We start from the raw sequence: 13,830 nt of genomic DNA, 5'->3' as shown, positions 1-13,830 counted from the left end.
ACAGAAAATCCTCAGCAGCTTTTACAAGATTATGTTTTTGTAAATTCCTGGCCAGGATAGCTAACATCACAGCATTCCAAAATAGTTTACATTTGAAGTGTAGACAAGCCTGATAAAATGTAGGAAGCCCTTCCCTGTCCCGACCCCCTCCCGCCAACAACCCAACCGACCACCTGCCTTGCATGACAGAAAAGTCTGAAGAACAACTGGTGTATTTGGATCATTTCACATGCTTTATTTCAGCAGTCAAAATAATTAAAAACATCTCAAATTATTATACATATACAAAATAGGTACAGAATCTTCGGTCGCTCACACTCCCTTAGAACAACTGCCTCTTGTTAAAGAGGGGGGGCGGGGGAATAGGTTTGCTCAAATTGTAAACCCACCAAAAGACAGGAGAAAAAAAGTCAGGATGAGGGCGAAGTTGGGGGAGCTCAGAAAAAAAAAAAGATGACTGAAAAGAATGAGGGTGTCAGCAGCGAGTGAGGACCACAGGAGAACGAGAGAGATTTGGCACAAGAGGTTGCTGTATGCGGATGGGGAGAGATAAAGAAAGAGCAGTGGTGGTGGAAAAGGACTGGATGAATGGGGAGAAGAGAAGCCAAAAGGGAATCCACCTGCTTTACAACAGAAAGACAGAAATTGCTCAGACCTTGATCCCTACTTTTAGCAATGTTTGATTTTTTTTCCATCCTGGATTTTTGTCTTCGCTTGTTAAAAAAAATAGCACCTTTTGAAAATTCACAAGTATCTTTGGGCAGCAAGGCTTCAAATTTGCTTTCCCCCTTCCCAATAGTCCCAATACTATAGCACCAAACAGCCCCTTTTAGCAACCTCTGCTCAGGGCGAGGTCTCTGTAGGTTTTCCATCACTTAAAAAAAAAATTCCATGGGACCTGAAAATTATTAACATAGCAGACTAAAGAGAGAGAGAAAAAAAATAAAACACACAGTTAGCACCTTTATCTAAAACCTGGAACCTAGCCCAACTGCCCTTTCCCCCTATGTAACCTGGTGCTAGCATTTAAAAAAACCCCAAACTACCCCAAAGTACTTGACTATGACAATGGTGAGGTAGCCGTCCATACAACAATAATATACATTTAACATTACATTTTCTCTGCTTTCTGGAACTACTGGTCATTTTTTTCCTTCTGTTGTTCACCGACAAAACATTTGTAGCTCATAAACACATTTTCCCCTACATATTTCCCTTCAAAATACATTCTCTGAGCTCTCTCAGAGAATCAGGCATTTTTGTTACCTGTTAATTGTCCAAATCAGGTCCTGTTTTAAAAACCACTAAATGCCAAACCTGTATTTCTATTGCCGACTGAACAAACCAGAAAAAAAATGTACATTTCAAATGGCTGAGAGACTCTTCGCAGTGGTATTGCTTCATGTTAAAAAAAAAAGAGAAAAACTTCCTATATAAAGTTATTGGCAGAGAAAGTTGGCTTGTGAGTAAATTTGGGGATTTTTTTTTCCAACTCCAGGTTTAGGGGATGAATTTTTAAATAGGGCTGTAAAGGTCAGATTCTACCACTAGTTTAGCATTGTTCTCGTTGCTGGAAACAACAGATTTCTCAGTGGGTTGTTGGATTTCAGGTGTTGCTTGGTTTAGACTGATTTTTTTTTTGTGGTCTTTACATATGTATTTTTGGAATGTGCAAATAGTGGTCCCAAGATATTACTTGATTTTTGTTGTTGTTTATATAAAAAAATAAAATCAAACCATTCTGTCTTCGGGGATTTTAATTAAAAAAAGTCAAGCAAGTGGATGCACTTCCTTAATTATTTTTGAAAAGTCATTTATTTTTATTTTTTTGGTTTAATGCTTTTTTTGTTTTTTTAACGGAAACGAAAATAGTTTTAGAGATGATGGATAGAAAAAGACACAAATTCAAGTCCATGTGAAATTTCCTTCTTTTTTGGCTGTTTTTTTATTTTATTTTTTAAACTGTCAGGTTTCCTTTGGGGTTTACAAGAAGCAGACTGGTCCAATCTCAAGGCCAAATTCCTGGTCTGGGGCACCAACGTCCATGGGAGCCACATCAATGATGGGCAACCGGGAAGTTTTTGTTGTCTTGTATTCAATGACTGTCTGTCCCCAGCTGCCAGTGTGACTCTGCAGAGGAAGGGAAAAGAAGAATAAATTAAAATTTTGTATAAGACCTAACATACTTTAAGGCTTCTGTGTTAGTATAGCCCCATCCAAACTCTCCTGCTTTGGCCAGCTGTGTTCCTACCTAACCAGTGGTTCCATGTTTTGGGCACTTCTTCATCCTGCAGGGTTGCCAGGTATGACTCAAGAAATATTTGGGGGCTTTGGGGGTGGAGCCAGGAGACTTTGGGGATGGAACCAAGAGCAAGTTTGTGACAAGCATGATTGAACTCCAAAGGGAGTTCTGGACATTACATTTAAAGGGACCGCACACCTTTTAAATGCCTTCCCTCCATTTGGAAATAATGAAGGGTAGGGGCACCTTATTTTGGGGCTCATTGAATAGGATCCCCTGGTCCAATCTTTTTGGAACTTGGGTGGTGTTTGGAGGAGAGGCACCAGATGCTATGCGGGGAATTCGGTGCCTCTACCTCATAAACAGCCCCATCCCTGAGCCCCTGATACCCATGAATCAATTCTCCATTATACCTATGGGAATCAGTCTCCCAGCAGACATCCCCACCCCCGCTTTCTGATGACTGTGAAGCAGGAGAAGGGCCTCCAAACGGGGATCTCCTGCCTCCAAATGGGGATTGGCAACCCTACCATCTTGGTTGCCATTGCCTCTACTTTTGGCAAGATAGTGAGGCATTCTGCATGTTTCTAGCAGGTTTTCAGAGGAGCAGCATTACTCCACTATTAAGAACGCTGATGATTAAGGGCAGCATAAAAAGCCAATGCAGGAATTTGGAGATGCTATGTGTGAACAGAACACAGGCCCTCAGGACTGGAGGAAGGACAGAGGAATAGTACAATTTGTCCATATGACCCTGCCTCTTAAGGAGCCTCCAGCCCCGACTGTCTCCTAGAGCAGCCTCATCACATGGTAACCTTCTAAAAAAGTTTCTGCTGTATTAATGGATGAGTAGTTTATAGCATATGGGAATCCCTTTTGGATAACTAAAGGGATCCCAGTTTCCATGCACACAACAGTCAAGGCACACCTGCTGTGAGACATGTTTCCTCATCAAGATTTCATTAGATGGATTGGAGGTAGGGTTGCCAGCCTCCAGGTGGGGTCTGGAGATTTCCCATTTTTACAACTGATCTCCAGCTGGCAGAGATCAGCTCCCCTGGAGAAAATGGCTGCTTTGAAGGGTGGACTCTAAGGCATTGTACCATGCTGAGGCCTCTCCCTTCCCCAAAACTCTGCCTTCTCCCAGATCCATCCCCAAAGTCTCCAGGTATTTTCCAACACAGACCTGGTAACCCTAATTGGAGGCTGGAGCCTGCAAACCTTACTTGTTTACACACAGCTGTCTAGCCTGGTTTACCAGCTTTTTCTGTTGAGTCTTTCCCCAGCTATCAACTGTAGTTCTGTAGTATGGACAGAAGCCTTAGCAGAAGGTACAGAGAGAAAAGGGGAAACCCTGCACTAGTAAAAACCTTTAGTCCCCCCTGGACTTGGTGCAGGCTGGCTATTCCACTTAAGGTCCTAGGGCTCACCGTGCAACCATCTTGAGTGACTCCATAGGTGAAGCGGCTGTTTCCCTCTGCTCTGATTTCAATCTCGTTGGATCCTTGGAGGAGCAAAGCCTTCTTCAGGTTGCCGGTTTGTTGGTCCATATAAGCCACACTGTTCTTGCAGTGGTAAGTGATGTTCTGGGAGGCTTCGGTGGACATCAAGCGCAAGAATGTCAGTTGGATGGCAACATCAGCTGCATTGGATCCCTCACCACCATATTCAAACTGGCAAAGGAAACAGAGAAAAGGACACAGCAAGAAATTTGTTAGTACTCATGCCATCACCTCTCAAAAAACTATCTTTTAGAAACCCCTTTTCTATAACCAGAAAACTACTTAAGCCTTATCTTTCTCTCCATTCTCAGGGTACCCTGTTAGTAATGGAGAGGCGGGAACTTTTGGGTCTTGGCACAGCTTAAGTGATGAGTTATGAAGCCAGATTCCAAACAGTAGTAGACTATTTTAAGGACATGAGATGCAAAGAGAGATAGAGGACACATGTTCTTCCTCTCATGAAAAGGCCTCTCAGCCTCCTTGTTCAATAGGAAAATAAAAAAAAACCCATTCACCGTAATCTATAGTGATGGAGATCAATGAAAATAATAAGGCAGGGTGTAACCTTAAGAGACTATCCAGATATCCTGCCCCTTGGATCAAATCCACCTAAATTAAGCCAATCAAACCTTTGCTGAAATAACTTTTGAAGACCCCACCACCAGGGAGCAGACATGGATTCCTTACTTTCCTTGAGGGTTTTAGTAGATCTCATGAATGCTACTATCACACATAATCCTGAAGGAACTCTTACCAATCCTAGCTTAGAAGAGAGACCTGAATAAACCTGAGAATGAAGGAACTCTCACCATTCCTATTTTATGGTACTAATTTGGTAGTCCCAATCCAATTAATTTGTAATTTAACCTTCTCTCTCCCACTGGTTCCTGGTCTCACCTGGAAACCATCGGTCATTGTTTCACCAAACCAGACGTGTTTCTTCTCCTTGGGGTTCTTGCTGAGGTACCAGTTCTTCTGGGCGATGGTGTTCTGAGTTGGGTAGACGCAAGTCTCTCCAGTCTCCATGTTACAGTAGACCTTGATGGCATCCAGGTTGCAGCCTTGGTTGGGGTCAATCCAGTATTCTCCTGATGAGGAAGGATGAGTGAATGAGGATGATGTGGAAATGAATAATGGAGCTGAATAGCTCACACTGCAAAAGGAAACTTGTCTTCTGTGCACCTTCCTATCCTACAGATCCACACAAGAAGTGGCACTCTGACCTCAAGATATTTTTGTTTGGCAGAGAGGGTGCGAGAGCCTGAACAACCTGATCAGGCACATCTCTGCAGTTTTCTTGGGATCTGCAAAATGAAGATCACATTGCTGAGAGATTCCTATAATAATTCCACATGACTCAAGCAATCCATTTTTGGAACTAGAGACTAAGAGAAGATATGAATCACTGGCCAGCTGGGCCAAATGGGAAATTCCATATTGGCCCCTCACTCAATAATGAAAAAAAAACCCTCTGGCATCTCAGAATTGGCTTTCTGGCACTCACCGCTCTTCCAGTCTCCATGGCACATCTTCAGGTCACGGCAAGTACGGGCTGGGTTCTTCCGGGTTCCCTCAGGGCTACGGATGTTCTCAATCTGCTGGGTCAGGCTCTTGAGGGTGGTGTCAACTTCCAGGTCACGGTCACGCATCACATTGGCATCATCAGCTCTGTAGTAACGGCCACCATCATGGGCTTTCTCCTGAGGAGGCTGGGGCAGGAAGCTGAAATCAAAGCCACCGCTAGGTGGGCCTGGGGGACCAGGTGGGCCAGGAGGTCCAGGAGGACCCTGTGGTAGAAGAAGAAGCAGAAAAAGAAGAGTTGAAAACAAAAGTCTTCTATACACAACATATTACAGTTGTGAGACTCCCACAATAAAATGGAATGCTTACAGCGGGACCCATGTCACCAGTACGACCACGGGGACCAGGTGGGCCAATGGGTCCGGGGAGACCATTCAGACCATCTTTGCCAGGAGAACCAGAAGATCCAGGGGGACCCTGTCAAGAAAAGAGGATGCAAATGCATTATTATATGGGTTTCTGCAAAAGAATGCAAAAAAAAAAAAGGAAAGGAAAAAAAAAAGGCAAGTATGAGCAGATGGGAGTTCATAGAGAATTGGAAGGTTCTAAGCTCGGCTTCACCTATCTATATTTTGGTCCGCTGAAAAACAGACCACTCTTTCTTCCATAGTATTGAAGACTGGGATGCCGTGGTATCATCCTTATTATAATACCATCCTTATTATAACACATCTACATGGTTGAGATGTGCACAGTAGATACTGCCACTGTTGTGATTTTTCACTGCTCATTTTAGTAAAAAGGGGAAAGAGGGACTGTTCTATTTTGTGCCTGCTTCCCAAACATTCAGTTTAGTGGTAAAAATACCAAACTGTGTTGACATTCCCTCATTTTCAAATCTCAAAACTGCAAAAGTAGCTTCGTAGTTATAACAGAGCTGGTTGCCTTGACATGCAGGCCAAGAAATCTTCCTGTATGATAAATCTTCCTGTATGATACTGTGACAGGAATACTCCTGTCACAGTATTTAATGAAATAATCTAAAACCCACACTGCTGTTATCTTGAAGAAGGAGGACTATAGTAGGAATGTGGAAATTTGTACAGCCCTGGATGGAAGGCATGTATTTACAACTGGCTACATCTTTGAGTTCAGCTCTGGCCTTCAACTTCACCTGTCTTCTATCAAACCTTGCCCTTGGAAATGTCTATATCCACTGAGGTGGCAAAACAATCATACTTACTCTAGGACCAGCGGGGCCAGAAGAACCAGAGGGACCTTGTTCACCGGGAGAACCCTAAACGAAAGAAGAAATGAAAAGTTAACTCAGTTAGATATTCACCTTAGCACCTCAAATTTTTGATTAGCATATGAGAAAGCTATTGTGACAATCAAATCAGTGACATTCAGTGATATTCTCGCCTTTAAACCAAATATGGCTTGTATAGTCTTTTGTTGGGCTGCTATGTGCCTGAACCTAATTAACACCCATTGAGGCTTTGCACCCCCAAATGGGGGCGCCAGTAGATTTGCTTAGTACAGTGGAAAATGAGCATTTGTCAGTGTTTGTTTGCTGAATGAACATCTTTTAATTATTAGATTTCTGCCCTTGGGGAGGAAAGTAGGGTTGCCAGTCCCTAAGAGGGTGAAAAATAGGGTTGCCAGCCTCAATGTAGGGCCTGGAGAGCCCGCTTTTACAATTGATCTCCAGGTGGCAGAGATAATCTCCCCTGGAGAAAATGGCTGCTTTGAAGGGTGGACTCTAGGGCATTGCACCATGCTGAGGCCCCTCCCTTCCCCAAACCCCTCCCTCTCCCAGATCCACCCCCAAAGTCTCCAGGTATTTTCCAACATAGACCTGGCAACCCTAAACAAACAAAAACACTGTAATATCTTATAACAAAGAGCAAAATTGACTAATTTCAGTATAAGAAAATCTCTTCCAAATATGACAAAGTCTCCTCCTCCTGGAATGCCCCCCAAGTCCGTCCATCCCCCCCCCCCCCCCCCGCTGAGGAGAATATGGGACCTGGCAGCCCTAGAGAAAAGGCAAATAAATGGAAATAAAGGCACAAAACTTATTCATACACCAAACATATCATTGTTTTTACAACTTCTGGCAAAATATTTGTATTGGGAGCAAGAAGAAATGGAATTGGAGGGTTTTAGAAATCTAACCAGGTCTACTGCCTGGCTCCAAATGTTATTATTATTATTGTTTTCTTCAATGTGTGTGGCCCTGAAAACGGATTTGAGCATGCTGAACTGTCAAAGGTAACTGAGGAAGTGGTGGCACTGAACATCTGTAGATTTTGGCTTTTACTTTTCTGTCAGTGAGGTGGGCCAAAATCTGCCTCATCCTAGTCAAGAGATTCACTGTGACAGAGGCTTGAGGCCTACTACTCCATGTTAGAAGTGCCAGCTCTCAGTTGGGAAATAAGTGAAGGTTTGGGGGGTGGAGAAGGCAGGGTTTGGGAAGGGAAAGATCTCAACAGGGTATGCAGCCATTTTTGCCAGGGGAACTAATCTTGGTTGTCCAGAGGTTAATTGTAATAGTGGGAGATTTCCAGGTGTCACCTGGAAGTTGGCAACTGTGCTCCATATGCTCAGCTGTAATCAACAGGTCAAACACTAGACACCTATCTTGTGAAATTATTTTTGCTTGTTTTATGATTAGGGAAACAGAGGGAAATCTGAGAAAGAATATGCTGTAATTTTTAGGAACTTTGAAAAATGGATTGGTGTGATTAGCTAATTAACTGTCACTGTGGATTAAAGTCAGGCATCTCAGCCACTCAGTCTTTAGCCATTAGGATTCTTCTGAGGCTGCTGCCATGCAGGTTACATACTCATTGGGTTTTTTTAAAAAGATCCCAAAAATGCCATATTTCAGAGGCATCTCCTTGTAGAAATTAATAGTAGTTTCTGTTTATTAAATGCATTAGGTAAGGATTGCCTTTCTGGGTAAGATAAAAGTCAATTCCCCTAGCATTCTGTTTCTGACAGTGGACAGACAACTGCCTCTGAGAGGATTCACAAATAAGGCAGGCATGAGGATGGTGATGTGACATCCACTGGAGGTCACCACATGGGGGTGATGTTCTAATGTTCCCCCAAAACTGTACTTGGGTGAATGCTAGAATGTCACCCTTACACCTTGACATCACTTCCGGGTTGAATGGGAAATAACACTCTGTTATCACCAAGGAGCCCCCCCCCCCCAAGAGTAAGTCTCCCACAGCAGAAGTGGATGCTTTTGAGAGAGCACTTCCCAGATATGTCCCTTGGATTTCCAAGCTGAGTGGAATAAGAAAGTCTGTACACTGGTGTCCTGTGTCTGGCCAGGATGAGAGCAGCACATTTCTAGTCAGTCATGAAGTCCCCTCCCCCTTTTCCCTGCTGTTTTATTCAAGACCCTCTGGATTTTATCCCCAAGACACAAACAGGTGTCAGGAAACACACTGGTGGGTGCCATGCTGGGGATCCAGGAGTTAGGGTATCTTTTGTAATCATTCAGGATTTATTTATTTACTTCGTATTCCCTTGGCACAGGAAAACTATTTTGAGAATTCTTCCTTTCCCTACCAGTTCTTGAAACAGCTCAGGAGAATGACAAACAGAGAAGGTGAAATGAATCAACCACCTGCTGGCTATGGTTATGTTCACAGACATGGCTGCATAAAGCTTTGGGCCTTTGTGACACAGCGGAATACTCTAGGTTGGAAAGGTAAGATACTTACAGGGGGACCAGGGGGACCCTGAAGACCAGAGAATCCTCTGTGACCCTTCATGCCTCTGTCACCGTGTTCACCAGTTTCACCCTTGTCACCACGAGCACCAGGGGCTCCCTGGGAATAGAAAGAAAAGATTAAAAATTCCACTTCATGGGATATGGAAAAATCTATCTATCTATCTATCTATCTATCTATCTATCTATCTATCTATCTATCTATCTATCTATCTATCTATCTATCTATCTAATCTGTCTGTCCTGTAAGGCCAGTCTACATAGCTGTAGACTTGAACGCAGGATGTTAAAATAATTGGTTAATGAATACTCAAGGAATTTCAATTGGCTAAAATAAAATGCCAACAATGGAAAAGAGGGGAAAACAAACTCAACCCAAAACTGAACTCAAATCAAATCAGTAATTTTGGGTTGATTTCGTTCTCACCTCCCTTTTCCATCGTTGGTTTAAAAAAAAAAATGGTAGCCATCTTGAAATGGCCTCATTGTGATGACAATACTGATTTAATTATTTATTTAAAAACAGAAAGTTCGTTTTTTTAAACTTCACACTTACAGCAGGGCCACGAGCTCCAGCAGGACCAGCGGGACCAGCAGGACCAGCAGGACCCTAAAGGGGTAGGGGAAGGGGGAAGAGACAAATATAAACATATACAGTTAAAATTTTTGCAGTTAAGATTGTTGTAGGTATGTAATGTGGGAGCTTTCTTTAGGGTCACAGCCTTCATATGGAAGTGTGATCAGCATGTACAGGAACTCATTTGCATATTAGGCCACACCCCCTGAAGCCAAGCCAGCTGGAACTGTGTTCCTGTGCATTCCTGCTTAAAAAAAAAAAAAGCCTTGGCCACCACCAGCGTTTCCTCTAAACTGGGTTAGTCTGAGATAGATCATAGGTTTTTAGCCGCTGGTTCACACATTTTTGCCTTAGCTGGAGAAAAATGGCCCCAGAACAAACTAATTTATGCAGTAGCTCACAACTTTAATGCCAGTAGCTCATGAAGTAGAATTTTTGCTCACAAGACTCCACAGCTTAGAGGGAGCATTGGTCACCCTTTTCTCATATGGGATTGATTACTCCACAGTGATCAGAGGCCAAGTTCCCAACCATATATTTTTTCTCTAGGAGGAGCAAAGCAGTTTTCATGGGCAGGCAATTCCCTTGGTTTATTTTTGGCCATATGACTATGAACCTCAAAGAATATCTAGTGGTTTCATCAAGAAGGTTATAAATAAAGTTCTTCTGGAAGAGAGTGTAGATTTAATGATTAAAGCATATTGATGGAATTATGAGCTTGATAGTGAGATTGGGAGAATATAGTGGGTTTCAGGTAAGATCTATGGATTATTCCCTCAGCTTTGGGGAGTAGAAAGTAAACATTTATAATTATGACCTCCCCTTAATGCTGATGCAAGTGTATTAAGGCTGGTGAAACAATAAAACAAGTTCTTCCTGCCCCATGTTCCTTCAGTATATACATATAGCTCAAGTGATGATTTTAATCATATAAAACCATGGATGCATGTCATTCCAAATTAAACAGTGTGAAGTAGGAGGGTATGATCTTGACATCATGCCTTCAGTGAATGTGCACTCAGAAACAGGAGTGGTCTGCCAGTCCAGTTAATCCTGTACAATGATATCTTCGATCATTGTGAAATGTAGAAGCAGAGTGTGGTAGCTGTTAGAGGGGTTATCCATACACCCAGGAGTCACTTTGTAGAAAAATAGGTGGTGGAGCTCATCCAGGGATTGTTATGCAGCTGCACATACTATTCAATGGACAAAGTAGGTACGTAGGTGGGGAGGATGAGGGGGAACTGTCAGAAAGGTTCAGGAGCTGTGCTCCTGTGAGCTCCTGCTGAATTCAAGGCCTGCATATGCCCATATTTTTGCTTTGCTTTTTCAGAGACTGGAAAAAGGGAAACTTGCAAAGGTAGATATTCCATGTTCATAGATTTGGAGCAAGAGAATGTGATCTTGTGTCTGTGGCAGAGCCGACACAGAAGTATGGGATAATAGTGGATTTCTAGATCCCTTCCCTAGTTCTGCAAAGGCCTCCTTTTTGACCACAAATTTCATATTTTAAGGGGTATGAAAGGAACCATCACTTACACTCTCACCACGGTCGCCATTCTTGCCAGCAGGGCCAACAGGGCCAGGAGCCCCGGGGGCACCGGGAGCACCAGGGGGACCAGCAGGGCCACTTTCGCCACGATCACCCTATTTAAGAAAGGAAAATGAGGAAGAGAGAATCAAGGCTCAGAGCTGCTGGGAGGTGGGCCTTGAAGCTGAAAGTTTGTAATGCTATCTTCTTGTGTTTCCAACCAGTTCTTGACAACTGCTTCATAACTTACCTTAGGACCACCAGCACCATCGCGTCCAGGAGCACCTTCTGCACCAGGAGAACCCTATAGGGCAAGAAGAGAGGGAGAGATCATGGAGGAACAGAATACAGATAACTAATGAGAGATTCAAAATGCTGCGCTGAGCAAAAAAGAATTTCCAGATTCTGCAGCTGTAAGGTACTGCATTTGTTAACTGTCGAAGTTGCCTTGTATTGATTCAGAATATTGGTCCATCTAGCTGAATATTGTCAACAGTGACTTTCAGCAGCTCTCCAGAGTTTTTTTTTAATATGGAGAATGAACCTGTATGAACCACGTGTAAAGCATATAGGTCCCTTATGAAGCTTCCGTCTTCTCATACCAATGGCCTATCTAGTATAATAACTTCTACTTTAACTAATAGCAGGTCTCCAGGATCTCAGGAACATTCTTCCCCAGCCCTGCTGCCTTCTTTTAACTGGAGATATCAGGGACAGAATGTAGAACTTTCTTAAATGTTGAACCTCTGCTCTGCCACTGAAATGGCATAGTTTTGCTTAGATAATATTTATGGTTAATGGTAATAGATTCCAAAGGTAATGAAGATGAGCTCCGATGGTAATGAAATTGCTGAGCAGTCAGGTTAGAACTGATAAAAGGAAATACTTCTTCACTCAAAGGGTGATTAATACATGGAATTCACTGCCACAGGAGGTGGTGATGGCTGCAAGCATAGACAACTTCAAGAGGGAACTGGATAAACATATGGAGCAGAAGACCATCAGTGGCTATTAGTCAGTGTATTGTTGGAACTCTCTGTCTGGAGCAGTGATGCTCTGTATTCTTGGTGCTTTGGGGGCACAGTGGGAGGGTTTCTAGTGTCCTGGCCCCACTGGTGGACCTCCTGATGGCACTTGGGTTTTTTGGCCACTGTGTGACACAGAGTTGGACTGGATGGGCCTCTGGCCTGATCCAACATGTTCTCTTATGTTCTTAAGCTCCCCAAAGAAGAATGATGATCATGAAGAAGTTATTGGATTTATACCTCACCCGTCACTCTGAATCTCAGTCTCAGAGTGGCTTACAATGTCCTTTACCTTCTTCCCCCACAACAGACACCCTGTGAGGTGGGTGGAGTTGAGAGAGCTCTCTTAGAAACTGCTTTTTCAAGGACAGCTCTGCAAGAACTATTATTAACCCAAGGCCATTCCAGGAGCTGCAAGAGTAGGGGAGTGGGGTATCAAACCTGGTTCTCTCAGATAAAAGTCCACACACTTAACCACTACACCAAACTGACAGCAGGTGTGGAAGAATAAAAATGAAGATGTACCTCACGTCCAGATTCACCAGGAGGTCCAGCCAATCCAGGTGGTCCTGCTGGGCCAGGAGGACCACGTTCACCAGAAACTCCAGATGGGCCTTGTTTGCCAGGTTCGCCCTGAAGAGATCAGATGCAGAATTGAAAGGACCCAGTGTTTGAGAATGAGGAATGAAAAATCCAGCCAGCTTTTTTGTTCAATCTCATACCTTTCTCCTCCTTACTATAGCCTCCATCCATATTGTCCATATAGGTCCCATGATGCCCAACATAACCTTTTTGGTGGCCAAAGCAAACCTCCCTCCACTGATGTTCACCAGCAGAAAAGTTGGTTGGACACAGCCCAAGAAGAAGAGGGAAATCATATATCTATACACCACACTACTACTGTTTACTGAAGTTCAACAAAGGGAAAGAAGGAGCTTTGTTCAGATAGAATTTAAACAATGTTCTAGTCCTCTGGAAAGTAACCTGTTCAAAGTTTTGGGTGTGGGATCAAGCAGAGGGAGAATAATGTGTGTATATCTGTAGATTGCTCTGGAATGCTACAGCATTTTGGAAGTATCTGTTGTACTAGATGTTGATATACAAGGGCATGTCCTAAATATAATTTCTGTAGGGCGTCTTGCTTGTTTTGTGAAGCTTACAAAACTACCCTGTGCAGGTTTATAAAAGTTTAGTTGCTTCATGATCATAAGTATTAATAGACTTTGCTCTACACCTCAAAAAAGGTATAGTTTATATTTTAGTAAAATTCCAAATTTTTTTTTGAAATTTAATTTTTAGGGAGGACTTTCAAAAAACTAAAACTTGTCCTCTAGTTACATCCTTAAAACAACTTATGTTTTTTACTGCCAAATTCAATACTTTTAAGTTCTGTTTTTATTCCCTTCCTATACTCTGAATGCAGCCATATTCATAACGAGAAAAATTGTAAATTGGATTAACACATTGTAAATTGGATCCTAATTAGATTTGCAAGTAAATTTGATCTAGGAAAATTTGCTTGATTATTTTTTCCTTCCACATGAATTCATTTCAGCTCTACTTTGTATAGTTATAGAAATGACTGTATTATGAAGCTCTGGATGGTTCTTTGTGCCAGAAATCCAGGATTCTGTAGGCTAAGATTTTCTGAGGTGCTGCTGAAATCACAAACCAAATTTAGCCC

General features: G+C 42.7%; 1 protein-coding gene across 1 annotated transcript in view; it reads right to left on the bottom strand.

Annotated features, from left to right (window-relative positions):
• Positions 1-210: 210 nt before the first annotated feature.
• COL1A1 (collagen type I alpha 1 chain) overlaps positions 211-13,830 on the bottom strand; it is a 54,446-nt gene continuing 40,826 nt past the window's right edge. The window contains exons 41-51 of the mRNA XM_060256650.1: positions 12,672-12,779; positions 11,372-11,425; positions 11,130-11,237; positions 9,570-9,623; positions 9,006-9,113; positions 6,509-6,562; positions 5,635-5,742; positions 5,249-5,531; positions 4,642-4,832; positions 3,673-3,915; positions 211-2,130 (exon numbers count right to left, since the gene is read on the bottom strand). Of these exons, the coding sequence (XP_060112633.1) occupies positions 1,984-2,130; positions 3,673-3,915; positions 4,642-4,832; positions 5,249-5,531; positions 5,635-5,742; positions 6,509-6,562; positions 9,006-9,113; positions 9,570-9,623; positions 11,130-11,237; positions 11,372-11,425; positions 12,672-12,779 (1,458 nt within the window). The 3' untranslated portion in view covers positions 211-1,983. The remainder of the gene's footprint in view (positions 2,131-3,672; positions 3,916-4,641; positions 4,833-5,248; positions 5,532-5,634; positions 5,743-6,508; positions 6,563-9,005; positions 9,114-9,569; positions 9,624-11,129; positions 11,238-11,371; positions 11,426-12,671; positions 12,780-13,830) is intronic.

This window comes from Heteronotia binoei, chromosome 15 (genome assembly GCF_032191835.1).
Source record: "Heteronotia binoei isolate CCM8104 ecotype False Entrance Well chromosome 15, APGP_CSIRO_Hbin_v1, whole genome shotgun sequence".
NCBI classification, from domain to species: Eukaryota; Metazoa; Chordata; class Lepidosauria; order Squamata; family Gekkonidae; genus Heteronotia; species Heteronotia binoei.
The sequence above is the reverse complement of the archived record's forward strand: the minus strand, read 5'-3'. Positions and strand labels throughout refer to the sequence as shown.